Genomic DNA, 27,991 nt, shown 5'->3' with positions numbered 1-27,991 from the left:
ATGTTCCGACAAGCTTCAACACCAGCGATGTGCGCTGCCTTATAAAATTTGTCTTGGTCTGCTTCAACCTGCTTCCTTTGTGTAGAACGAACCAGCGCTTTCCAGCGCCGGTAAGCGCTTATAAATTTCCAGCTTTATTTCTAAATACTGCCTTAGACATTTTTAAGCAAAGTGTGGTTGGATAAAGATAGAAGCTGATAGAAATGTTTCTAGATTGTTCTATACTTAGATCATTAAGTAATGGATGGAGTACGCTGGCAAATGTTCTAACTAAACTTTCTGCTGATTTTGGTGCGGGGAGGGTAACTCACACTATTGAAACACAATCACACATTCACAAAAATAATTTGTGTCACGAAAGTCGTAAAAATTTACGACCTTTTAAGCGACGAGTTTTTAAATTCAACTCTATCCATAACTTTATAAAGATTAAATTTGTATTTCATTCCAAGTTGTCTCGTGGGGAGTGCGGTTCAATATCGCGTTCTAAATTCAACTTTATAACTTACATCATAAGAATTAAATTTGTATTTCTATAAAAGATAGTCTCGTAAGGAATGCGGTTCATTATCACGTTTTAAATTCAACTTTATATCTTAGTTAATAAAGATTAAATTTGTATATTTTCTTTCCATGATAGTCTCGTCTCTCTCTCTCTAAACATGACTCGATTATTTGTCTTGATCATATCGCTAAACGATACATCGACGATTATTAGAAATTGCATTTTATTAGAAATGTACGTTAAAAAAATAAAAAAATATACACAAATTAAAGGTTATTCCATCTTTTTTAATATTCGACATGTTTGAATTGCTTCTGCAAGACTTGACAGTGCAAAACGGCATTTTTAGCGGAGCACTCGCACGTCCTTTCGATGTTTTACGAATACGCAGAGTGTTTGTAATCGATTACGCAAGTAGTTTTTATGAAAGCATAAGATTTTTCGATTCGAATAATCTTATACCTCGGCAAAAGGGGAAACGCCTGCGAGTGTTATCCATTACTTAATGATCTAAGGTTCTATACCATACTCACAGACCATACTATACAGTGTACACACCCTTTGTACCTCACTTTGTACCGAGCTTTGTACACACAATAATAATTATATAACTGTGGGGTTTGTGATTGACGTCGTTTATATCAAATGTCAATGTGTCAAATTGTAAACACGCACTTTTAACGTCATCGCGATGGTTCACAATTTTAGTTAATGTTATGATAATATTACAAAAGATTTTAATTATAGACCAAAAATGACCGAAGATCAAGATGCGAAGGACTCTCATTCGGATTCAGGCAGTAAAACATTTGTTAACAAAAATAAAGATAAAAAGGCAAAACCTCATCGACCTCTGACAAAAGTAAATTGACAATCATACAACAGTTCTGTCTTCCTCTTGTTGAATAATTGTTTCTATTATTGTTTTTTTTTGCTTCAGATAATTTTACGACGATTGCCATCGACTATGACTGAAGAAGCATTTCTCGAGCAAGTGTCGCCAATACCTGAACATGACTATTTCTACTTTTCTAAGCCAGATCCCTCACTTGGTAACAATCTTTACTCGAGGGCCTATATAAACTTCGTAAATGTTGACGATATTTATCTCTTCAGAGACAAATTTGATGGCTATGTGTTTTTAGATGAAAAAGGTAAGGTGTACTAAGTGAAATGAATACACTAAAATAACCAAAACAACCTATCTGTGTAATTATTCTAAGCTATCTGTGCATGTCTGTTGTTCATTGGTTTATTATTTCTATGCTATATAGGGTATTAATACTAGCATCTGGATTATATTTCACCTGCATTTGTATCTTATAGGTGTGGAATATGTTGGAATTGTGGAATATGCACCATTCCAAAGAATCCCTAAGAAAAAAAAGAAGAAAGATCCAAAATGTGGAACACTTGAAAGTGACCCAATTTATCAAGAATTTTTGGAAAGTCTAACCAAGGATCAGGAAACTGACAATCAACCTAAGCTTGAATATTCCTATCCTGTTAATGACAGTAAGTACATAATGTGGGATAGATATATTGACTACTGAATTTTGCAAAACAAGTTAGTGAAACAGTCCGTCCCTCCACTATACCTGTTGTTGTTTCAATTTAAAATTTGTTCCGATGAAAGAGATGTTTCACCTAATCAGTTAAAAACATTATACAATTTGTGATTCCATTAAACATTACAAAAACACAGCTTAATATAAATATAAATAACACATATTACTCAGATCCAGATAATGAAATGTGTACAAATAAAATTACATTAAAGGGTAAAATATATGCTCCTGATAAATTCTACTCATAAACAGAAACATGTATGGTACATAATTTTATAAAGTCTTACGTGCTGGCCACGGACAATTCGCTATAGCGAAAATTCGCGCGGCGCGACTGGCGGCGCGTCTTGCGAATGAATCAAATGTATGGAAATGTACTGGGCATGCCACGCGCAGCGGCGACCAGCGAGACGACCGGCGAATTTCCCCGAGCGAATCGCGCGGCACGACTAGCGATCGAAACAAATGTATGAGTTATTACGGCGCAGGCCACGGAGTCGAGCGGCAGACGCGGCGACTACTCCCGGAGCGAACTTAATTTAAAATAGTTTGTTTTTTTTTCGCGAAAATGGAGACGGAAGCTTTTATTGTAGAAATTCTAGCTAGACCAGCTATTTGGAAGTCTAGCCACCCGCAACATAATTTTTCATCATGCCTATATTTTTCATATTTTTGGTGGAATTCTCCGTCTGTAACACGATTTCTATTTAATTCGTGTACTCCACTATATCTTCCAAACATTAAATCTTGAGCAAAAAAGCTGCTACTCTCCAAACAACGTCGAGCTAACTTTGATAAAGCTATCTCGTCTCCTCGTCTACACTGGTCGCGGCGGCGAACGCAACTGCCCGTGGCATGCTTACCGCGCCGCGCGACTTGCCGCGCCGCCCGTCGCGCCGTCGGTCGCGCCGCCGGTGTCCGTGGCCAGCCCGTTAGGTTATGGTTAGGGTTAATTTTCATTGGTGGCAACATGAATTATGTACCAAGCTAATTTCTTCCATATCCATTTATCCAGTACTCACAATTTTTCTTCATTATAAAATAAGTGTGTTTTCAGGCAATGAGAAAAAAGTTCAAACCACACCATTGTTGGAATATTTGTCTGCTCGGAAACAGGATAAGCGAGGAAGAGATGAACGACGCAGACGAGAGAATGATAAGAGGAAGATGAGGATTGAAAGGAAATCTAAAGATATATCTATCAAAGTAAGTACATAGTTTATTCATTATCTCTACATAGCAATTGGTAAAAAAAATTTAATTAACTTAGGGTTCATACGCACTATGCGGGTAGCCGCATTACGGCTAGCCGCGCGGCTAACCGCAGGATGCGGTTGCGAATGCGGCCAGCCGGATCGCGGGCAGCCGCATTCGCAACCGCAACGTGCGGTTGAAGAACCGTTACGATTTGCGGTCATATCGATCCATTACAAAGATGGACGTGGAAGATGTTGCAGCTATTTACTACATTTACACACGTTACGTAAAGAAGAAAAAAACAAAGAAAGAAGTACTGGGTGCATGCTTATTTGCAAACACGAGATGAGAGCAAGCATTTTGCAACCACGTGCACAATTTCACTCAATGGCGGGCAGCCGCAGACTGAACCGCACAGCGCATATAGCAACCGTCCGGTTGGCCGTCACTCGGGCCACAGCCCACCGAGCGACTGCGGCTGCGATTGCGGTCTGCGGGTAGCCGCATCGCATTGCGCATAGAAATGAATATAATGCCGGGTCCAGACTGGTGAAACGTAACATGCAATGTAACATGCAATGAAAGAATTCACCGTCCACATTGCTGCAATGTATCATGAAAGGTAACACACTTTGTAACAATTTCTCATAGTTTGGACGTCTTGCGCGCGCGAATTGTGCATTACACGCGCATGCTACGAGCATTACAAGCCGCGCGCGGAGCGATCCGAAATTTGTCGGTTTTTCGACGAACACAAAGGGGCGCGTAGTGTGCGCGGAGCAGCCAATGTGGACGGTCGTTTGAGAACGCAACGAACATGGAGGATGAGACTGCGTGGAATGAGCAAAAGAAAGGGTCTTCGGCGTGTTTTCATGAGTTGATGTATTATTAATAATGAAGTACTGATAATCGTCATAGCAAGAACGTGGTCTTCGGACTCCATGCTTCGTGTGATCTACCGGTTTGACGCGCACGAAAAAAACGTGTATCGAAGGGCCGTGTTCGCGGCAGAATGGCGGAAACAGACGAACGCGGGATGTTCGTAGTGAATGCGCGTTATGAGCGCGCTATGCGTCCACACCAGCAGCGAACATGCAATGAAAGGCAGAATGTTACATTGCATGTTACGTTTCACCAGTCTGGACCCGGCATTACGTACATAATTGTGCTTGCGGTCAGCCGTACGGCTAGCCGCAATTGCGTCTAGCCGCATAGTGCGTATGAACCCTTAGGGTGATGGGCTTGTAAATAGGCAATGTCCTACAGTTAATAATTTATAACTGCCAAAAGCAGTGTTGAAATGATAACATTTTTATTGATAATTGATAACTTCAAAATCACATCATATTAAAATGTGATGTGATTTACCTCACTGCCATTATTTTCTAAATCATAATTTTGTTGCAATAGAAATATGGTGATCTTTCCGAAGATGAAGGCTATGATAAAAGTGATTTTGTTAACAATAAATATAGTAAACATTGTGCATGGTATGGAGAACAAAGAATTTATCAAAAAACAAAAACTAGGACTGTAAGTGTTAAGTCTGAAGTGAGTGATTTGAAAGTAAATCATGGATCTGAAGATTTAATTAGTACAGATTCAGATTGGGACTCCCAATTTCCAGCTCTTACTATGAAAACACATAATACATTCACTCTGACTTCTGCAAAAGTTAATGATAAACAAGAAGCAATAGAAGGTAGTCAAAAATCTGGTGGTGATACTTTTCTAAAGGTTCTGAATAAAATTATTGGCCTACTGTATAGAAATTTTATATGTAGAATTGTAGTCTTCATTGTCATGAAGCAAGTACGAATTTAAATGCACATAATAATTAGACTTTTGCATTATACTGTTTCGATTTGGGTTCGAATTTCTGAGAATGAATTGTTATTTGTATTTCATTTCAATTTGTTTAGTTCTAACACCTCACTAAAATAAAAAGCACAATCCAATTTATTTTGTCACAATAAAAATCTTTAATAACACATCCTCTCCTTGTATAAGTAAATATGTAATATGTATTTTTATCAGATTTAGAAGCATAAATAAAATAACCAATTTATAATTATACATATTATTAATGTTAAAGGAAGAAGATCTTATGGACAATGATGTGAAAAAAATTAAATCGAGAGAATGGGACAAAGAAAAATCCAATGATTTTAAAGATGACGATGGAACAATATATGAATCTCGATCTTATAAAGATCGTAAAATTGGATCTAGCAATGTAGTTGAGAGGAAGAAAAAATATGATAATGATAAGAAAGGTAGCTATGGGAAAGATGACGATAATTTTGATGAAGTTGACTATAAAAAAGATAAAATTGACAAATTATTGGATTCACCACGTGAACAGAAGAGTAAAAAGTACAGTGATACCAGAAAAGAAAGAATCAAACTAGTAGATGGAAAATCAGAGAAACAAAATACAATAAATAAAATGATATCAGAAACCAAACCGAAATCATTAAATCATGATGATATTAAACCATTTACTCAATTGCCTCAAGTGAAAACAGATGACTTGACTAAATTCCTTGAACGCAAGGCCAGAGGAGAAGATCTGAATGCAAAACATGATAAAAGTTCCAATGAAGACATATCTATCAATGAAAATAAATACGAGGAGTCTAATGACTCTAAAATAAGAAGAAACAGCTTAGAGCCTGGTGATTTCACCTCTAAAGAAAAGTCAATGTTGCAAAAGCAAAAATCGCTAGAAAATAGAAGCAAGTCCATTGAAAGGGAAGATTCAGAGGAGAAGGAAAAGAGTGAAAGTACTGATCGCCGCACGGAAAGAAGAATTAGAAACAAGGTATGATCATTTTCCTCAATCCATACTAATATTATAAATGCGAAAGTAACTCTGTCTGTCTGTCTGTTACTCAATCACGCCTAAACTACTGAACCAATTTTCATGAAATTTGGTATGGAGATATTTTGATACACGAGAAAGGACATAGGCTACTTTTTATCCCGGGAAAATGACGCAATCCCGGAAATCCCACGAGAACGGAAACTATGCGGGTTTTTCTTTGACTGCGCGGGCGAAGCCGCGGGCGGAAACCTAGTTAGAAATAAGTTTAATCATATTAGTAAACTATTTACGAAAATGAAATTGATAGTTTTGGCTCTAGAGTATAAAATTATATTTTTTTGCCACTCATATTTTTAAAATTGAAAAGTTATCAGAATATATTCAAATCATTTCATTTAAATATCATTGTGGTTATGATAATAATTCATTTAAAGAATAATATTCCATCACTAATAGTAATTTTATGGCTAATTTTATTGACGTAACTAACGAAAACATTTACCCACCAGGATCGTCCGAGCCTCGTCATATACCAACCGGGCATGGGCAAGTTCAGCAAACAGCGCCTGGCGAAGGAAAAAGACGTGCCCACTGTGAAAGCGGTTAACGATAGTGAAAAAAAGGACACTTGAGATAAATGTCACGATACCCTAATCTTGGACAACAATCAACGGAATTACCCTGAAGCTGGCATTCAGAAAGTTTCCTTGAGGACTGTAGATGAGGAACCTTGAATTTGTCAACTGAGGGAACAGCTGCTCGTATTAACTCAAAGTTATTTTTATTATCTTTTACACGCAATTTGAATGCCTTGGAAAATTCACGTTCATTAGAAAAATCAGTGTTAGCATTTGATGCTCCATATTTAACTTGCGATTTTTAGTTTGGTTTGTTTTATTTCATTTAAATATAATTCTTTTTGCATAATGTTTCTTTTATTAAATATCTACTAAAATTACACAACGCATTGCGCAAATAGTATGCAAATAATAATATTTGTGCAAAGCTTAGTTTCTTGATTTAAGTAGAATTTCGTGTTCGTGATCAGATTGTTTGAACGTGGCGACGAGTGTCACTGTGTCTTTAAGTTTCGGCCCGTGACTTCACCCGCGTAGTCAAAGGAAAATTCGCACAGTTCCCAAAATTATCCTTTGTCCTTTGTCAGGTCTCAAACTTTTACCAAATTTCATCCAAATCAACTCGGTTCAGGGCTGAGGCGTTAAAATAAAACACACCATTATATAAAATAAATTTAATTATTGCTACAATTTTAGGTATCACAGAATTTAGTAACACATACCTGGTAAAATACACGTGAGTTAAGCATGTAAATATTTTTATTACTGTGTATTAAAATTGAATTGTCTTACAACTAATATCTTTGGCATAAACACACATAAGGCACATAGATATCTCCTCTTTGGCAATTAGCAAAAGAAAGTGTAGATACAATTTTCCTTAAAATTAGCTTTATTTTGTAAAAAAAGCATAATTTAAGAGGCAGTGTCTATTGATCTTCGGGACACTGTATTCTTACTTACTTTATTCATATAATATTTATTATTAATTGTTACACAATACACAAAAAACATAATGCTCGCTCATGTATAATTTGCCTTTAATTTTTAAATTAAAATCACTAACACGCCTAATAAAATTTAAAACCAATAATATCCTATGTTTATTGACTACGTTTATGTTGTGACTATATTTTATTTTAAATTCAACTTATTTTTAAATGTGTTATACACAATACAAATAAACATATTTTTTTTTAATAACAATAATGAATGAAATAATTAATTACAACCTATTTTGGGTAGATACCTACTTACTTAATTGTTAAATTTACATTTTATTGTTACAGTTTAATAAACGTTCAATTCCGAAAAAATCTATATTATATTCTACGCTATTCAAATTCAAGTTCAAATTATTTCTTTCTTTCCTTTACATTAGGTCTTAAACAAATTTGTGATTGGAGCACTTGTAGTAAGCAAATAAAATGCTTGTGTCAGGAGGTTCCAAACATTGAAGTCCTATTCTTAGTTTTTTTTTCGGGTATTCAAATATTATTTCATCTATTAATTATGTTTACATGGCTGGAGATTCCTCTTATTTAATTAATATAGTAATTTATTTTAAACATTAAACAATAGGTATATAGAAAACACAAACACATGTAGTCAATAATTGCATCATCCAAACATTTCATACAACATTAAAATGTTTTTACTTGTAGTACAAACTAGTCAGCCTTCAAAAGCCTCAAAATATTTATTAATACAGTTTTAATCTAACAATAAGAATTAAACATTTTTCAAAGTCGTACGTTTTATATTTCACGTTTCATTTGTTTGGCCTTTTACATTTAATCAAAAGAATTTATTAACTCCAAAAAATATAGCACATCTTATTTGAAATATTTTTGAAACCCAATATTAACTTTTACGTGTTATGGTGGGTAGATATAAAATATTGTGTCGGTTAATTTAAACCATAAAAAAGATTTGCATGCATAGATAATAGAATATTGTTTATGCTACATTATTGAGTAGAACAGCAGACGCTTGTCTATCGCCATCTGGTGGGATTTTCTTGGTTACTTTGTCAGCTCGTTTCGTCTGCGATACATTATGTCTGTGCATAACGTATAACAGTAACACAAAGCCTACAAGGAAACCCGCCAACCCACCCGCTATGGTTAGCCAAGTACGACGAGATGTTCTTATACTTTGCTCCTGAAAAATAATAATAGCAATATGAAAAAAATTGTATTTTCAGTGGATATTGATACTAGGAGATTATTATGAAGTATTTTGAAATTTGTTTACGGTTAAAACCATAAAAGGCTATTCATTGAAATGAAATGCAACACAATAGAAGTTTCATTCTGAGGAAGGAAACTAAACAATTAAATGACTTGTTCGGTCACTTCATGTTTTATTAAAATATTAAATGGTGAAGGAATTTTGAAATTATTTATTTTTATTTAGCACAGCATTTTGTATTGTACACTTACCTGTCTGTACAAACTGCGACATTCATGATAAGTTGCGTTTAGATTTGCGGGTATTTCCTCCTTACGACAGTTCTCGAATTCTGGAAGAAATAAAACACAATCCATAAATAATTCAATTTATTAATAATCTACAATCTACATTATTACTGTGGTATACATCGTTACCTCTTGAATTTAATTTACTGTAGTCATCCAACTGGAAATAGACCTTCTTTTCTTGGAACCACGTTATTGTCATTCTCAAGTCGCACAACTTTAAGTTGTCTATAGATTTTGTGAGATCTACCTTGGCTAACTTACACATTGAACTAAAGTGTAAAGCATCTATAGACATTAATGGGTTATTTGAGATGTTGTATAAAATTAATTGTGGTAGAATCCCCCATTCTGGCAATACTTTGATCTTACACTCAGAAATATCCAAGAGCTCTATTGGAGCCTGAATAGGTTTGCTCAATTTAAGATTGGTGAAATGCAAATGCAGTAAAGGATTCCCATTTAAATACAACTTTCGTAAAGACGATAAATGGAAAATGGATTCCGGCAGAGCCAAGATTACATTTTTAGACAGATCTAAGGTTTGGAGATTAGATAGGTAGAAGAAAGCATTTTCTTCGATGGAATAAATTTGATTTTCTGACAAATACAGGAATTTGATACTGCTGTACGAAGACAATGTGTCGTCATGAATTTCTTGCAGTTTATTGTCACTGAAGTCGAGGATCTGTAAGAAAAAAAATGAATTATATATTTTTTCACGCTTATGAATGACAAATTGTTTGAAAGGCGTGGATGAGGTTAGGTTGGACCACAGGTTGGACATTTATTCCGCATCATGCATTTTTACTTGTGCAAGTAGTTTCAAGCAAGCAATGCTATTCCGTATAAAGTCCGTAAAAATAATTAATCAGGATTTTGAAAATAACAATAAATTATTGTCTGATATGAAAAACTGAATTGTGCAAACAAAGGTATTGAACACCTATCTTGTAGAATTCAATTAAATGAGTATGATAAGATAAAGGTTTACAGTAGATATCATCCATAGCACAAAAGTCGTTATTCGTAAAATGATTTAATACAATACAAATTTTATCGCAGCGGTAAATAATGATTACATACACATGGAATATCGAAGCTATATAAGTACCTAATTAACTTCTCACAATAATTACAAGCATATTGTTAGGTACTGAGCCTGAGTAAATGTGAGTGTAAAAGGGAATAACAGGAGGATAAGACGTACTAGAGAAGATTGTCGAAACTCTACCAAATTTTATGATCTTATTTTATCTAGCCTTATCCAAGGAGAAACTATGCAGAAATTATTATCATTTATCATAACATCTTGTATCCATGCAATAGTTAGGTACCATTATCATAATATGTAGATAAGTACCAACTACCAATCGATAATCAAATAAAATTAAAGAAATATTGAAATATTTATCATTGATCACAGATCAAAAAAAATTGGTTGTCTGTAAAGTCGGTTTACTGACGATATTTGAACGTGACAACATCTTTAGACCGATTGTGCTTCTTTGTCGCTCGTTCCGCGCTCTCGCTTGGAACGCCTCAGAGCGAGGTAACGCTGCATGAGTCATGTTTTTTCGTGCGTGCAGCCTGCTCTATCGAATTATAAGACGTTGTCACGTCAAAAATTGCCTAAGATAAGAAATATATACCTCAATTCCACCTCTGAGACTCGGTATTTTGTTCAATCTGAGTCCAGCGCAATGTGCTCCATACATGTCAAAGGCATATTCGTAGGTGCATCTCGTTGGAGCGGATGCAAGAGCCTCGAGATCCGTCATCTGTTTTGCAGACACGGCATAACTGCAGACCACTATTATACATAAGTGTATTCTGAAATAAAAAGGTTGTGATGCTTATTTTCCAGTTAAAAGTGAGGGATATGACCTGCGAAAGAAACTAAATTTTGAAGTGACGCTTCTATAGTCGCGTTGAGTAAAATTTTAAGGTCGCATCATAGCAATACCGTCACGTCACGGCGATGATTTTGGTATTTTTGAATCTTGCCAAAAAAGTTCACTTCTTTCACGTGTGCTCGACACTATACGCTATTTTTTATATCAAGTTCTAGTAAGTACTATTTAACGATAATCGTGAAAGAGCAGAATAAAGAAGGACCTAGAGCAGGTAATGATCGTCGAAGAATTTGATCTTGTCTTACTATTTACGCAGTAGGTACCTACCCAGGTTGTAAACCTAGGTGCCTAACGATAGAGAAGACCTACCAACCTCTTTTATAGTACGTGGTAGGTGTGCCTTAGAAATAATACTCGATTCTGCTTTCATTAGGTAAGTATTATAAAACCTTTATTGATTATTCATAAATTATAAGTCAACGTGAAGAATTTACTTGGAAATAGTTATCATCGTTATCATACGGTGGGTCATAAGTCAGATAAACAAAGGCCGTTTGTTTGTATTTTCTTCCAAGTTCCAATGATATTCTTGTATTTATTTATCTTAGACTTAATAAATAATATTATACAGGTCGTGGAGTTGTAACTAATGGATTCCGTGTGCCATTTGAATTAATGACAAAATCATAAATTGTCGCTTTACCCGCAGTGAAGGCTTATAGTATGTTAATGTTGGTACCTATAAGTGGTAGTTACTAGTTGTGTAAAGTGATGAGATATTTGCTGTTTACTACTATGCGGTGTCCACAGAATTAAAGTTTAAATTGTTATATACTTTACCTATATTATTGTTAAATTGGTGTTTAGCACAACTTTCAGAGGGAAGGGTTGTCTACATCCTTGCAACTAAGAAAATTATAGCTATGCTCTCAAAAGCAGGACCAAATAATTGCCCAATGGCAAAAGAAAATAGATAGATAGACCGGAACAACTTACGAGGCATAATATGATAAAAGCTAAAAGTATGTAGCTTATAGTTAGCATAATTAATTTTGAAATATACATCTGTATTATAGTATTGGTAAAATGGATATTAACTGTGATATGATTGTGTTAGTAAATAATTTTAAAAATAATACATTAAAAATAAATAAAGAGACAAGAATATAATATCTTCCTATCTCGGTTTATTATTCATATCTATGATAAACTTTGACGCGTGTAACATTTTGATGTAGTTATCAATGGCAGCACACTCCATATACTAACATTGCTTAAGTAGGTGGATGGTGACCGAAATTTTATTAAAAGTACATAAACCGTATAATGTCTGTATGATAACGATGATGTTATCTATAGTTTAAAATCTATTCAATCATTTATGTTTTACTGACTCAGTGAGGATTAATTTCAGATATATAATTTGATCGATGCGTGTAGGTTTGTAGGTTAGCAGGACTACAAAAAAGTACAAACCGAACATGTAGAGTCGATTTTAAGCCATAGAGCCGCTCTAGCGGTGTAAAAAGTATCGACCTTTTCCTGTTTTTGTTTCGCTTTGGGAACTAACGCCGCGCCGAGTATGTTCCTCTAGGTCTAGCATATAAATCCAGGGCTTCTAATATGAATGGCTATACGGCCACGTCTCACTAATATAAAGCTAGTTATACTATGCTTACAAAAATAATTATTATGATATATTATGGTACTATAGTGAACACGATAATACAATGAAGTTTACATTTCTATAAAACAAGTCTTTCTGTGTTATCTAAATAGGTAGTGCAAATAGTTGCTAAGTACTGGTAATGATGATCCTGTGTCTAAACAAGATTCAAGTTTCTACGTCTTTGTTCTGAACACTCGAGTTGGAAATACTATCTTCTATTCAACTAAAATGTTATACTTATATATTATCATGGTATCTTATAAAATGCATCGAAGTGTCGTTCACCTTCTATTCTCTACTCTGTGTCACTACTTACACAAATGTAGAGCTGAGTAACTAATGTGTTCAATACTTCTTCGAATGAAATGATTCAAGTACCAACCTACCTAACTGTTTCGATTTAATCTCATTACCATCCAACGTTTTCTGTATAAATAAAACACTTCAAAATAGCTTTTCATCCTACTAATATTATAAACGAGGGTTGTTTGGTTATATTTATATTATTAATGTGATATTAAAGAAGTATTGCCCGATTTTTAAGTACGTATACCTAAAAGATTAGCTAATAAATTCAACAATCACTTTATAATTTGACGTTATCTTTCAAATAAAAATAATCCTAGTTTTATGTCTGATTACTAGGAATTTGTTTTGATTAATTATAATCAATCATTTATAATAATAGTTGATGCTTTACTTTTTATCAGTTATGTACCTGCCGAGTTAGGTCTACGACGTACATCGTATCTAATGCTTAGTTCGACGAAACATACTCACTTATGTTTTAGGCAATATTTTGTGTCAATATCAACATCAACATTGATATTCACACAAAATGAAACATTTATTCACTCACTGAAAATACAATCGCTCACTCTTTCCGTCCTCACCTATAATTTTGCGTCATGTAGTGACATTGTAGGATAACTTTGTTATTCTTATGTCACCATATATAATGAAAATAATGGCGGTTAAATTAATAGTAAATTAGCGGTTCTAAAGTAATGCAATAATGGTGGTGCACTGGATAATAGAGCATCCTCGTGATGTGAGCGTCACTCATGATTCAGACGCGGTATGAACTATGAAGGTACTAGAGAAACGTAGTTTCCACGTGATAGCTCTTTCATATTCGTACATAATTTGCTGTTTGTTGTTTCAAGTACTAGGTTTACTGTGATATGGTAAATTTTATTTCGTAATAATCGTTTAGTAATGATTAGTATAAACTTAGGTTTTTACCGATTTTATCATTTATATTGATGATATGATTTTATTCATATATTTTTTTCATAAAAAGAGATGACAACAATTAAACGGTTGATTGTAAAGATGAGTGCAAGCACTGATAACAATAAAGTTTAATCTTTACCGTAATTGACCGTGTCCTAAATACACAGATACTTGTCTATCTTACACGTATTTTGGCACTTATGAAGATAAAAATATTCAAGGCTAAGAACATTAAACTACAATTTTAGAGCCAGGTTAAACCTTAAAATTAACTACATATTTAATTTTGTTAATCTTAAAAAAAGCAACGTCATATAACATATTTCAATAATATATACCTATGTCGATGAATTAAATTCGAATAATGGACACTTCAATATTCGGTAACCAGTAAAAACGTAACACAAATTTGCAAGGGATTGGTCTATGAACTTTATAATTGCTAGAGGTCAAATTAATTCCTTTAATTGGTGTCTTGAGCTCCCGACGATCCGCAAATAAAATACGCGGAATAAACGCTCTTAATAAGGACTCTTTGGTAGGTACCTACTTGAGTAGCTATGTCTTAACAAAAAGGAAGATAAAAATTCTTAAATATTGTTTAAATCAAATACCAAAGCATACGATGCATGATAGTGGAAAAGTGCTGCAGCCGTTTATTTATCATAAACGCCAGAATTCAAGGATTTCCTGCACGAAGAAATACCCGTAATTCCTGATTTATCGGTGATAACGTAATCTGATTAATTTTGCATAGGAATATCAAAAAGCTACTTAACGGAAGCTGTGTACATTGTTGGGGACACTCCTATCTCCTACGCATGGGCCGTAACGGCCTCAATTGTCTGATTGATCTTTATGATGCGCCAACGCCCCTGGCAATGTTAATCAAGAGAAAAATTGACTCAAACAATACCTACCGTAGTACTCTAGTTTTTATATTATCTTGAACAAACACGACATTTTACGATAATTTCTCTAAAATTATTTTTAGTAGGAAATAAATTCTATTTATATTTACGTCATTCAATTTTTTTCACGTTGATAAATTTTGTATTATCTTTTTCTTTGAAGAATAATGACACATGAATAGTGTTAACAGAATCGCGGCTTCAACAAATAATAGAGTCAAACCCCAAATACGTGAAATTCGTTGATATCAATTCGACTTATGATTCACATTAATTATCTTAATATTTCACACCTTGCTTGGTAATTATAGATAGATATATAACATTGATAGATATAATTACCTAAAATATGTCGAGGTACCAGATAAAATATTATTAAAAGTACATTTTAATTGATTTTGTGGTAACTAGGTAGGTATCGTGATAATAATACCGTTTAGTAATTTTGTTTACTGATTTATTTAGGTGCTGCTATCCCTTTAAATATCTGGTATACACACAATACAGCTTATTATAGAAAAATAATCTATTGAAAATAGCTACATTTGAAAAGTTTACTAAATATTTTGTAGAGCCTATTATTTTTGCATTTATTACTTACGTGCGTAAAGGGCAGTTGATACGTATTATAAGTAGGTACTTGTGCTAATTAAAATAGCAATTAATAAATGAGGTTATAGTTCCCTTATGTCTTATGTAACAATTTAGGTATGAAACAACAGGCAATTCTTTTTTAGTGGATAATGAATGTTGAAAATTTTTCATCACATATGAACATTGCTAAGCCTAATTTCGCTATAGCTACGGTCATATCCATAAAATATATTATTTTATTCATTCCATTACAGTGTAATATTTATATTTTAATTGGTGCAAGTCATATTATAAATCATGAAAGGAGAGACAGAGAACCAACAGATCCTGTCCATATGGAAATAGCTCTACATATTATTATTCGTTACAAATTTTAAAATAATCCGTATATGTACCTGTTCATTTTTTCTCCTCTAAGTATGGATTCACAATCATCGAATATCACACTTTTTTGTCCACATCACCATCACTCAAAACATTGCGATTGAACACAATCACATGCACTTTCCAGAGATGTAATAAACGGAAGACGATCGTTGAATTGATTCAATTAGCTCACTCCCAAGTACTGAGGTCTCCTTATCGTCGAGGTCCGAGGAGATGTTTTTCATGCGGAGGATCAAATAATACTGTCGCACTAATCTTTTATCAGCTCTAGTCCATCAACAAGGCTCCGTGTTTTTTCGCTATGAGGACTGAGACAATGACCATAATATGAACAATCGCTACAGTCGAATATCTAACGTAATTGACGTCCTATCTATATGCTCCGATTGGCTGCACGATTATTTGTCCAAGTACACGGTACAACTACGATAAGTAAATTGTCTTTGTTTTTCAATCGAAATAATAATATTATTTGAGCATGATTAGGTTAATGGTTGGCTATTAGGTAATATGACGGTACCTAATAACATCTCGTTGCTTGCTTTTCGATTAACAGTCTTAATTGCTCATTAACGATTATGAATAGCTGAATAAATGTTTTTATGAAATACTTTATAATATTATGTATCAAGCAAAATCTGGGTGTTGTTTCCGCTTTTATTTATTTTTGTTATTTTCTAAAGTTTGTCATTTTAGGGATTAAAGTGGATAGTCGTTACATTTGAATTGAGATGTTTCTGCTCTTGCACAAATTTATGACTAATTATTTTAGGTAAGTATCGAAAGAATATGACTGGAAGAAGTAAAAAATGCCCCCTTCAGCTTTGTTAAATAGAAAAAAATAAGAATGACTGATAAATTGTACCAAAACAAAAGCTACCTATGCCTATGATATTAAATGGAAATTATATACATCTAGTCTGCGAATTCTTTTCGCCTGAGAATTTTTAACAAGCACAATTTTTATTTATATGTTTAAGCACAACCCAACATAACAATAACATAAAGTAAAGAATGTGAAATTAGAATGAGACATATTCGAATGTTTATTATTTAAAATCTGAATTTTGAAGAAATTTTTATTATAATAATAGAAATTGCCAAGCCACCTTCAGTCTCTGTTATGGCGCGGAATTTGAATAAGGAACAAATAACTGAAATAAGTCCACCTTATTACCTTACTTATTACTTTGAGACAAAATTTAACATGATAAAAAAATAATAAGTAGATAACACTGGTCAACAATGATTTTGTTGCCCTGGATGTGAAAGTGGTTTCTAATAATTTAATGCATAGGTATTATATATAAAACTATTAATGGTTTTGGTAGATTGGCTCTAGTTTTTTTTTAATCCTAATTTTCTTATTAGTCTAAAACGCAGCATGAAATAGAAGGTAGTATATATTTGTTTAACATCATTTATTTATTACAAAGTTTTACTTATTGTTTTGTTTTAGTATTTAATTGATTCAAATGGATATAAAAATAGAGAAAAATCATTAAAACTTATGAAATAGTACAAGGAAATAGATTTTATAAGCTTCTCTTCTTAGTTAATTTTGGGACAATAGTTTTGTTATGGACCATCAGTAATCTGCCATCATGTGACGATCCCATATACCCTGATACCTTTATTCCATAATTTTTACTTCTTTTTCGTTGCGTTCTTCCTGTTTCTCACAGAAATTTTGCAGATTTACTGGATATCTATCCAGGAGACTGTGGGGAAAGTGTAGCTTTATGTTCGTAATTGCTCATAAAATAATGAAGTTTTTTAACAACTGTTGTGCAATTTCTTTAATTTGGTGTTTTAAATTTACCTTAAATTTACCAATACTATATCTGTCCATAATTTCCATTCAGCATCAGTTATAAAATTTTGTTAAATTTCCATCTTTTATCAATTTTCGACACGCCCGTCCTGTAGGGCCGTCGGGTATTCTTCTTATACTTCTAGATTCCCTCAAAGGCCTAAATTCTCATATTTATTAATTATTCCTAATTAATTTGCTTTGTCTAATTCTATTAATAAAAACATCAAGGGAATTTCGTATACCTATCCACTTTGCTGACTAAGTGCTACTGGGTTTCTTCAACTCAATACAAACCGAACATTGTTGTTCATAAAAATGATTTTTTTACAGAAATCATTTATTATTTTGATATTCTACAGCCAGTTTTATAGAATAGGGTTATTTCTGAGCAAATAAATGTGCAGAAAACGTAATTCACCAAAAAAATAAACACTTGTTATTAACCCGTATTCTGAAGGGCCGTAAGAAAATTTAATATATGAAAATCCAAATTAAAAAAAAAAAACTAGAGCCAATTAAATAATTTTAATGATTACATTCGCAAACCAGGTACTTGAATTATATAAATCTGTAGAAATATCCAGGGCAACAAAAAAAAATGTTTTTTTTGTTGAGCTGTGTAATCTTAATATGTATATATCTCGTGTCACAATGTTTGTCCTCAATGGACTCCTAAAGCCGGGTATCCACTTAGGTTCGCCGTGGATTGCGAACACTGTGTGCTCCGCGAACGTGAACGTGTACAGTGTACACACTTAGGCTGCAACATCAGTGCTCCTGTCGGAGCGCTAAATTCCGCGCTCCTGACACGACAGACGGTCGGTGCAAACATGCCGCCTCCAGAATTAGTAGGAAGTGCAGCTTATATTTTGATACATATATTGTGATGGATTACAAACAACCTCCTCAATTTTGGCAAGGTAATATGAATAAGGGAAGAAGAAATAATGCATATATTCATCATTTCATCGGACCACTCCATGTTCGCGAACTTAACAAACACACGCTCGCATCCACGAACAAACTGCGCTCCCCTTTGAGTTCGCGCAAAAAACCGCTTCCGGAGCGCTCCGCCGTGCTCCGATCGTGCTCCAGTCGCGCTCCGCGATCACGACGTATCCATTATGTTTGGTTTGCGGAGCGGGCGCGTTCGCAAACCACGGCGAACCTAAGTGGATACCCGGCTTAAACCACTTAACCGATTATAATAAAATTCGCACACCATGTGCAGTTCGATCCAACTTGAGAGATAGGATAGTTTAAACATGTAGGTACAACGGGTGAAGCCGGGGCGAACCGCTAGTAATTTATAAATACTTGAAAGCAAACAACATTCAATGCAGTTTCAGCAGCTGGAAGTACGATATATTTATAATGGATTTTGTACTTAATAATTACTTACCTATTTAAAAAAATGGACCTTATCTATAAAACGTTAAAATTTTCACTTTGTCTCATTCTCATTTTATTTTAAACAAAACATTATCCAATACATTATCGTGATTTTATTTGAACTGATTTAGCGCCAAAAACAGCCACTAGTTTTTTTTTTACTTTTTTTTCCTTTCTTCATGGCAAGAAGATTCATGACTTTTTGCCTTGTAATATGTGAACAGACGTCATTGTTTAAATTAAAGCTGCCTGGAAATTGTAATAATGGATTACTATTTTCTACAATAATCTAATAGTTAGCATAGTATAGTTAATTTAAAATATAGTTTAATGTGTGAGACATAAGCGCTGTATTCATGGATATAATATATTATAGATCAACAAAGCTGAACGCAACAAATCACAGGTTACTCATTTGCGTGCAAACATTCGCGCAATGTATGAATGTTTGAGTTTACGCTCATGCAGTTTAAATAGAATTGTGGTTTTAGATAGGTGTACCTATTCTTACACTATTTTGATGAACATAAGTATTTTGAAAATTCGTATATTTAACACTTTTTTAAAGTACTGTAGCAATATTTAGTATACTTATCTTAAGTTTAGCGCTGGCCCGAACCTGCGCAGTAATTTTCTCCACATTTCACTCAGCGCTACAGTTATGTAAGTGTCGCCTATTATAACGACCTATAAAGATAATTATTATTGTGATATTTAACTTAAAGCTAAATTAATATTCCATACTTGACTATAGACATACCTTATAAGATGCGTACAAGCACAGTATTACACAATATTATTTCCTACAGTAAGGAATCGCCTTTGATGTCACGCGATGCCGCCGCCAGCGTAGGTACTTACGCTGCCACACGAAAATACGCTAGGGTTGCAACAAATGGGAAATAAAACAATTGTGATTATTAATATTATGATGAAATCATTTATTCATATGTACATTCAAAATAATTGCGATTATTAAATCTGATGTAATTATTTGTTCATAAATATATAATTACAGATATTGCACTGCTAAATATTTACGTGGACACTATTTTTGGATGTTCTTAATTGTATATTATAACATTTAACTAAGTAATGCATTCGCATTGGGATGTACAATCTGATTAGAAAATAATGAGGACAACATATACATAGCTTTGATTTTAATTCAACAGATACAATTAATACAATCTTTCTGAAATATTGTTTCCATCTGGGATTTCAATGTAGATTTACATCCGTAAACGGAACAGTTTTTGCGCGCCATAATAGAATATGTAAGTACCTATGTATAATAAAATAATTACACAAAAAATACGACTGTGTCGTCCTTTCGCGATAGTTAATGCAAACTCAGCGTGATTGCATTAAGCGGCCCGCGTCGCCCGACCCCCCACCAGTTCCCCTCCGTTTCTCTGCACAAGTACATTCGTCGCCATACTGTGGTAATACTGTGGTACAAGCGTATTTAATTAACTTGACTACGTTTTACATGGTTACCATCACGTTACCATCATATAAATAATCCTTGTATCCGTTACCGAGAATATTGCATGTTTTAAAAATATGAATTTTTAACAGACAGTGTCATGTTGACATAACTTGACAATAATTGACAGAATTGTCGGAGCGTTTGCGGCTTTTTACTTGAAAGTTAATAATATTTTGGTGTGAAGGATATACAATAATAACTAATGTGTAGATTAAAAGTTTTATAAATGAAGATGAACGCTACAAGTTTGTATGTTTCTACGTGTCGTTTAATTATCTTAGCGGACCCAGCGGATAAGAGTTCGTGGACCGATTTGTTTCGTTTAGTTCCTTATTTACGACAATCGTTGTCTTGTACTGTCTGCGGTAATTTATTAAAAGAACCGTATACGCCTACAAATTCAAGTTGTCAGCATCACGTTTGCAAAAATTGTAAAGGCGGGAGAAAAAAATTAAAACCCTCCTGCAGTTGGTGTAAGGATTACGATAATTATTCCGAAAACTTACAACTACGAATACTATTACAATGTTATAAAAAGCTTTGTGAATATTTTATAGACACCGATACATTCAAGACTTTATTAGAAGAAGACGAAATAGCGGCAGGTATTAACGGTGGGACTGTAGCTAGTTCAGGTTTGATAGATTTAATTCAAGAAGCTGCCAGATTCAATGATGATTTTAAATGTAATGCTGGACTTTCTAAATCTGCCTATAGCATATTGCCATGTGTTTATACAAACTCTACATCAACACAAACGCAGGTAGCATCGTCAAGTAGTATGGAAACAAGATCGTCAAATAAAGGGTCACCAAATACAAAAGGTCTATCAAATGGATCGCCGCTTTATTCAGTAATGTACGCTGGTTCTGGTAATAAGATTACCATTAAGAGAAAAGCAGTGGAAGAAGCAGAAGTATCACAAAGTGAACCAAGCCCACGAGAAAGCAAGGTGAATTTTCAATTTTTTCTTTGTACATATTATAAATAAGAAGTAATAGATTTGCTTTTTAGATTAGAAAAAAAGAATAAGAAAATAAACCTCAGCCGAATTTTTGCGTATTGGAGCAAAAATAAACAAAACTTCTCATATGCTTAGGGATGTTATCACTACATAGTATGAAACAAAGACGCTTTCCCTGTCCCTATGTCCCTATGTCCCTTTGTACGCTTAAATCTTTGAAACTACGCAACGGATTTTGATGCGGTTTTTTTTAATAGATAGAGTGATTCAAGAGGAAGGTTTATATGTATAATAACATCCATAAAATAGTGGAGAAGTACTGTTATTTTTGAGATTTCTAATGTGATGTCGTAAAAAATTACATTTTCTCCGCTTACATTGCAAACGCAGGCTAAACCCTACGAGTTTTATCAAAATAATGTACTAGGTATTATACACATTGAAAAGATCTACAGAAAAGTCCGCGATGGTATATGTCTATCTCTTATGGATAACCCACAATAACTTTTTTTTGTCATTTACTTTTTACGACAAATAATTTTTTTTTTTTTTTTTGATATTACTGCGACCAGGCAATCTGTTAGGTAACAATTGGCCTTTATATTGTAAATAATGGCAAATTTTCGATGCGATTTTAACCAATACAGCATTAATCCTTAACAAATTAAATACCTTGAATACATTGTTCATTTAATATAGATCTATATGGCCCTTTACACCGTATGATTTAAGTGAATATTTTCGAAGATATTACAGATTTAAAAATTGCGGGCCGTAGCGTTTGCGGCGGTACCGGCCGGCCGCCCGGCTATCTATTTTATACCCGTGCGAAGCCGGAGCGGGTCGCTATGTTTTTATATACAACGTTCACAGTTTTTCTGTAGTGTATTAAGTATCAGCATTGCACCCGTGCGAAGCCGGGGCGGGTCGCTAGTTCTAAAATAAACCGTAAATTCGTGTGTTAGGATACATATTAAAAAGCTTAATTTAATATTTAAGTTAGTTTTCACTAAAATCAAGCTGTCCAATAAAAGGCATAGTTTACTTGTGTGTACTGTTTAGCTATCGGTTTAAATGTGTTGATTTTGGCGACAGCGGTTTTCATACGAATTATGACATTATAGCACTTCTATGTGTCTTGTTATTTAGATTTCTATGATCACACCTAAACTACTGAACCAATTTGCATGAAGACCGAGACCCGAGACCTTTCTCGGGTATCAAAATATCTCCATACCAAATTATGTCCTTACATAGGCTACCTTTTATTGCGAAATATGTACCACGGGCGAAGCCGGGGCGAAGCTCTAGTTAAAATATAAAATTTAATCTTGCAAACTTATAATTTAGTTTTGATATAATGAAATTTTTGTTTTCAGTCAAATCAATTAGGTTTTAAGAAGCCATCGAACAGGTCTCGCAACTCTTCAAGTAGTAAGCGTAAAGGCTGTCGATGCGGCAATGCAACGGCCACACCAGGAAAGCTAACGTGTTGCGGGCAGCGGTGTCCGTGCTATGTCGAAAGTAAACCATGTACAGAATGTAAATGTAAAGGCTGTAGAAACCCTCATAGGCCTGATGGCATGAAGGTAAGAGCAGTGATATAAATTTGAGAATATAAATTAGTTAATGAAACTAACTTTGAGTAATTGAAAATATGAATTTGTCATTTTGTAAAAAATTAAAATCTAAAGAAATGTTAGATTTAAATTTTTATGCTATCATTTAAGTAATACTATTTGAATAATTAGTTAATTGAAAGTAATTAATAATTAACCTTGTTATTCTGTATTTTACAAAATTAATATGCATAAAATAAGTAAGGCTGAGCTGTCAATCACTTTTGCTCATAAGCATATAACAAGATTAACATTAAAATTGTCTGACCTTTTATATCATTGTGAAATATATTACACAAAAAATACAAAACTAAAGATATTATGTTCCTATTACCCATAGATTTTTCTGTACAAGAAATGAAATTCATTTATTCAAATCAAGAAATAAATAAAACACAGTACTATATAATTTACAGGTTCGTCCACATATACCTCAATTAGATAGCATCCAAATATCATTAAATACGAACCCCGATAGTTCCCCGTCATGTTCTGGGTCCATGGATAGCCTGGACACAGACACGCTCACTATGGAAGCTATGGAGGAGTCCCTCAGCTTCACTGCGGATTATAAGTCTTCTGATATTAAAGGTATAATATTTTTTTTTACTTAGTAATTACTCAATTAGCTAAGAATGTAGGAATGTTGCAATTATTTGTTAACCCATTGAGCCCGGAAAGGCCCGATCGGTCCACGACACAATAGATTTTCTATTGTGTCTGTGATTCCGGGGCCTGAGTTATTAAATGACTAAAATATTTTGTATTCAGGCTGGATGGATAAGTTGAAATTAGTTGTTATAGTCTTCATTTGAATTAACAATACATGAAAAGCACAATAAACAATATTTTCAAAATTAATTAAAATACTTATAACTAGACATCGGATTATATGCACTAACAAAATGCCAAAATATGCATGCAAATATGCACTAAAAAAGGCCGAAATATGCACTAAAAACGACTGATATGCCTAAAATATGCACAATACAAAATCAATAAACCTTTATTAATTTTAAATTTAAATCAAAGATTGCACAAAACCAGTGAAATTTTCTTGAAATTAAGTATAGTTTTTGTGCCAATATACAATTTAGCATTTTAACCAAATTTTCGATCGCAAATTTGTGACTTTTGTCACCCGCGAGCCCTATGTTGCCACCTTAGACCTTTCCGGGCTAAATCTAGCCCTTTTTTGGAATTCAACCCGTGTTTTAAGTTTTTAGCCCCAAAAGGGTAATCTAGCCCTATTTTGAATGGCTCAAAAATTACTTAAAATGGAGCCCATTTTGTAATTTTTTGCCCTTTTACCATGCCAAAATAGGGTTGGTTTACTCGCTGAGCGTTCTGATTGGCTAATAAAGGTTAGTCGACCAATCAAAACTCCCGCTACTTAACGAAATATGCACGATTGGGGAAAAAGGCTATAATATGCACTAACGCCGTAATTAGAGAGTTTTATGCATTTGCATATGCAAATATGCAAATGCATATAATCCGATGTCTACTTATAACTTATAATTTGGACTTAATAACAATACGCAAAATATAATCAAGATCGGCTATTTACTTCTAAAAATTTGTGATAATAAGCTCAGAGACATTTGTTAAACCCTTTCTTTTGTATGACTTTATGCAAGTAAAAATATCCTACAGTGTATAGTCTCAAGATACAAAATGATAATTATAATTTAATAATACTACAATCCAAGTAATGAAAGCCCTAAAACAATTACAGTATACACAAGTCAACTCCAAGAAGTGTCGCCGTCCTTGCCAGCAACGATATTAATGGACGACGAGTTACCAGCTTCACCAGAGGACGAACTAAGTTCGCCCTGTGACTACACTCAGTGTTCACCCCGAGGGACAAACGACACAGAAACATCCCCCCATTCTGCCACACAAGATATAAGCGACATTGAAGTTGATGTATGACAACAGCTTTCTCTAGCCGGAGACTAGACTGCACAATGTGAACTAAGTGAAATAATAACAGTGGTGTTGCTAGTCACATTTGCGATATGAATTTTAGTACGTTTAGTTAATTATTCGTTAAGCCTCTCCTATGTAAGTAATGAATTCTGTTAGTTGTAGCCGTTGTATTATAATTTTGGATCATCGAACTACAGTAAATTGAATGTAGTTTAGTTATTATACATGATGTGTTATTTTAATCACAACACTGTATGTTTAATCATGAATTGTATATTTGATATTTTTTTTAATATTGACATTCATTCATTCATACAAAAATAGTATGAGATTTTTAATGATATCATACTGAAAAAAATATTGTTTTAAATCAATTTTAACTACTAATTTAATAGGTGAGCTATACGTATAACATGTTTTACGGTAAACAATAAAATTTTAATAAATTAACAATTAGATCTATGAACTAATTAATATACAACTCAAACAAATATTGATTAGTTAATAGTTCTATGTCAATATAATATGTTACACATACACACAGCATTAATTTATTGTCTAAAAATAATGTTTATGATGAATTTCTTATGAAACTTGCAATACATTTGTTTTTATAAACCACTAGATTATAATCTGACTCGCGAAATTGCAAATTGTCGATATTAGAAATTAGAATCTAATGCAATAGTAGGAATAGTTGAAATTGCTTGTTACGGATAAGTAACAATATTCCGTCAGATTACAATCTAGTGTGCTAGCTATTCAGTGTAACATATTAACAAAGAAAAGTGCCAGGAACGTCGGTGACCATTTTCGGTAGGAAATAATTTTAGAAATAGTTTTATATGGCAATGGAAATACATAATCTGTGGGAATTTTAACTCCCTTAATGATTTAAATAATGGTTCATAAGATACAACCTGGATTACCTAGTGGTAACCTTTAGGTATGGCACCCAAACACTCTCCTATTTTACGAAAGAAAAGAAAGAAAGAAACCATTAATTGTATGTATTATTGTGTAAAAGAACCGATACAGTTTCTTTAATTGCTGTATTATTTTAATTGAAAAATCTTTATTGAAATATACAATAAATGATTAAATGTACATGTAAAAGTATTAGTTATAATATAAATATATTTTTGTTTTCTTACAAATTCAAATTAATAGTTGTAATATTGTAAATAATAAGCTGTATTATCTTAATTTTATTAAATGCAATCGACATCATCAAATCTGATAAAATTTTCAACATTATTAATAAATAAAAATAAACGACATATTTTTATATGTACCTAAAAGTAAGAGACTTGTGCTATTTCCAATTTTATATAACAGACATGATAGTAAGAATATGAATGAATTTTGTTGTAAATATTTGTATAAATTTTTATAAGGAAAATTGAAGAGATAATACTAACTTGATTTTAAATGAAATTTGGTTTACATATCTGAGGATAAACATAGTTACTTATCAAAACTTATGTTTAAATTCCTGTAAAATATGTAAAGCATGGCCAAAGAGAATGTTAATTTAATTTATAGCGTGGAAATGGGATACTATTATATGAATTGCTCAGAAAACAATTGATGCAATATGTAACTTATAGTTTTAAATAACATTTGAATTAAACTTGATGCATTAATCCAGTTTTTGTAAAAATATTTTGCAATGACAGTATAATTATTTTAAAAGCAATTATTGAGAGAATTAGCATGCCTCTACCAAGCAGGATGAAATTTGATAGTTATTTATATTCAAATATTGAATAAAAAACTACAGGCTTTAAAAAATAAAGTGACATTTTTTTTTTAAGAAAGCATGTTATGTAATTTTAGTGTTGCTGTTTTGAATTGTTGTTGTAAAAATATTAGAGGCATGAAAACAGTTCTCTTGAACAAACACTGTAGTACAAAATATAAGGGAATTGCCTTAAAATTAATAAAATGTGAAATCTCAGAAATTATTTTGACATTAGCGTTGAAATAATTCCACGAAGGTGAATAAAATAAAATCAACATATTTTTTTATAAGTGGCTTTTATTTTACTTTATCATAATTAAATACGAATTCACTTTGCTATATTCAAATTATTATTAAAGTATCTGAAGCTTATTGGATAACTATTCTTTAAATTCTTCAATTTCGTCAAATTGCTTAAATAATTCAGTTTCTTCCTCAGCATTCCATACCCGATCGAACTCTCGTTGTAACGCTAAAACAAGCGTGGCCTCTGAGGAAAGGAGAGTAGCATCTCTGCAGCAATTTACCCGATTTATTTCATAATCCAAAGAACCCAAAATAGCGACCGCATCTAAATTACTGTGTCCTGCGTCAATTAATATGAATTCATGTTCTAATTTCACTTTCGATTTTACAACTTTAACTTCAATCCCGCTGTCGACGAGATTTTGAAGATTACAGAAATCCCTGCTTTCTTGTACAGCTACGCGTATCTTAACTTTGTTCTTAACTTTAACATCTACGAGGCATTTTGTGATAGTGTCACTTTCAAGGCTCGGTAGAGAAATATCTATTGTACGACCAGCGTGTGCAATGATATAGTAAATACAAAACAAATTGTTCAGGCCTACTTGCTTTTTCCTTTCTTCGTCGTCGCCTCCGTAAAATAAAACCTCATTGATCGTTTCGTTCTGTTTTACACCCTTGAAAATGTTTGTGACGTTAATTATTTTGTCTGCAAATCCCCCAACGACGGTTTTCCAGGAAAACATGTTTATTGTCTTTTGTTTAAATTCTAGTGTTTAATATTTTACAGTTTTCGTCAATGCACTTTAAAATTTATGAGAAAGCTAACGCAGACTTGCTTGTTCTTTGACTTCTCAGTATATTATTTTGTGATATTTTTACAACTACCGACAAGTACATGAATTTATCGGGCTCCAATGCAGGTACGTATAATTTAAGTAATAGATCTTGGTCATATTTAAAGAAAATTTATTT

At 33.2% G+C, this 27,991-nt stretch overlaps 4 protein-coding genes across 5 annotated transcripts; 2 read left to right on the top strand and 2 right to left on the bottom strand.

The window, feature by feature from the left end:
• The first annotated feature begins 1,166 nt into the window (after positions 1-1,166).
• On the top strand, positions 1,167-7,024 carry LOC149487860 (uncharacterized). Of its 2 annotated transcripts, XM_089696550.1 has the most exons (7): positions 1,167-1,367; positions 1,446-1,659; positions 1,832-2,020; positions 3,131-3,279; positions 4,681-5,007; positions 5,366-6,094; positions 6,607-7,024. In XM_089696550.1, the coding sequence occupies exons 1-7, from the start codon at positions 1,260-1,262 to the stop codon at positions 6,727-6,729; spliced, it is 1,839 nt and encodes a 612-aa protein (XP_089552676.1). In that variant the 5' UTR covers positions 1,167-1,259; the 3' UTR covers positions 6,730-7,024. The 2 variants fall into 2 exon arrangements, with proteins under 2 accessions (XP_089552676.1, XP_089552675.1); XM_089696549.1 differs by lacking the exon at positions 4,681-5,007.
• A 310-nt stretch (positions 7,025-7,334) lies between these two features.
• On the bottom strand, positions 7,335-16,247 carry LOC149487859 (uncharacterized). Its single transcript, XM_089696548.1, has 5 exons — positions 15,817-16,247; positions 10,808-10,988; positions 9,285-9,843; positions 9,120-9,199; positions 7,335-8,838 (listed from the first exon to the last, which is right to left on the bottom strand). Exons 1-5 carry the CDS (start codon positions 15,822-15,824, stop codon positions 8,635-8,637), a joined length of 1,032 nt encoding a protein of 343 aa, XP_089552674.1. The 5' UTR covers positions 15,825-16,247; the 3' UTR covers positions 7,335-8,634.
• A 4,393-nt stretch (positions 16,248-20,640) lies between these two features.
• On the top strand, positions 20,641-27,043 carry msl-2 (male-specific lethal 2). The gene is made up of 4 exons (XM_089696547.1): positions 20,641-21,460; positions 22,852-23,061; positions 23,508-23,682; positions 24,830-27,043. Exons 1-4 carry the CDS (start codon positions 20,735-20,737, stop codon positions 25,027-25,029), a joined length of 1,311 nt encoding a protein of 436 aa, XP_089552673.1. The 5' UTR covers positions 20,641-20,734; the 3' UTR covers positions 25,030-27,043.
• A 27-nt stretch (positions 27,044-27,070) lies between these two features.
• Positions 27,071-27,890, bottom strand: LOC149487857 (uncharacterized). The gene has a single exon (XM_089696546.1). The coding sequence runs from the start codon at positions 27,760-27,762 to the stop codon at positions 27,151-27,153; it is 612 nt and encodes a 203-aa protein (XP_089552672.1). The 5' UTR covers positions 27,763-27,890; the 3' UTR covers positions 27,071-27,150.
• Between the last annotated feature and the right edge of the window lie 101 nt (positions 27,891-27,991).

The sequence above is a fragment of the Colias philodice genome, chromosome 6 (genome assembly GCF_061535455.1).
Source record: "Colias philodice isolate Cphi_HAF_F1 chromosome 6, ilColPhil1 Martin Lab GWU primary, whole genome shotgun sequence".
NCBI lineage: Eukaryota > Metazoa > Arthropoda > Insecta > Lepidoptera > Pieridae > Colias > Colias philodice.
The sequence above is the reverse complement of the archived record's forward strand: the minus strand, read 5'-3'. Positions and strand labels throughout refer to the sequence as shown.

Coding starts and splice junctions, on each gene's coding strand:
- LOC149487860 (XM_089696550.1), top strand. CDS start 1,260: ATGACCGAAGATCAAGATGCGAAGGACTCTCATTCGGATTCAGGCAGT. Junction 1,660..1,831: donor TGTGTTTTTAGATGAAAAAG/GTAAGGTGTACT, acceptor TGTATCTTATAG/GTGTGGAATATGTTGGAATT. Junction 2,021..3,130: donor TTCCTATCCTGTTAATGACA/GTAAGTACATAA, acceptor GTGTGTTTTCAG/GCAATGAGAAAAAAGTTCAA.
- LOC149487859 (XM_089696548.1), bottom strand. Junction 9,200..9,284: donor CAGTAAATTAAATTCAAGAG/GTAACGATGTAT, acceptor TATTTCTTCCAG/AATTCGAGAACTGTCGTAAG. Junction 8,839..9,119: donor GTCGCAGTTTGTACAGACAG/GTAAGTGTACAA, acceptor ATTATTTTTCAG/GAGCAAAGTATAAGAACATC.
- msl-2 (XM_089696547.1), top strand. CDS start 20,735: ATGAAGATGAACGCTACAAGTTTGTATGTTTCTACGTGTCGTTTAATT. Junction 21,461..22,851: donor CAAGCCCACGAGAAAGCAAG/GTGAATTTTCAA, acceptor TTTTGTTTTCAG/TCAAATCAATTAGGTTTTAA. Junction 23,062..23,507: donor ATAGGCCTGATGGCATGAAG/GTAAGAGCAGTG, acceptor TATAATTTACAG/GTTCGTCCACATATACCTCA.
- LOC149487857 (XM_089696546.1), bottom strand. CDS start 27,762: ATGTTTTCCTGGAAAACCGTCGTTGGGGGATTTGCAGACAAAATAATT.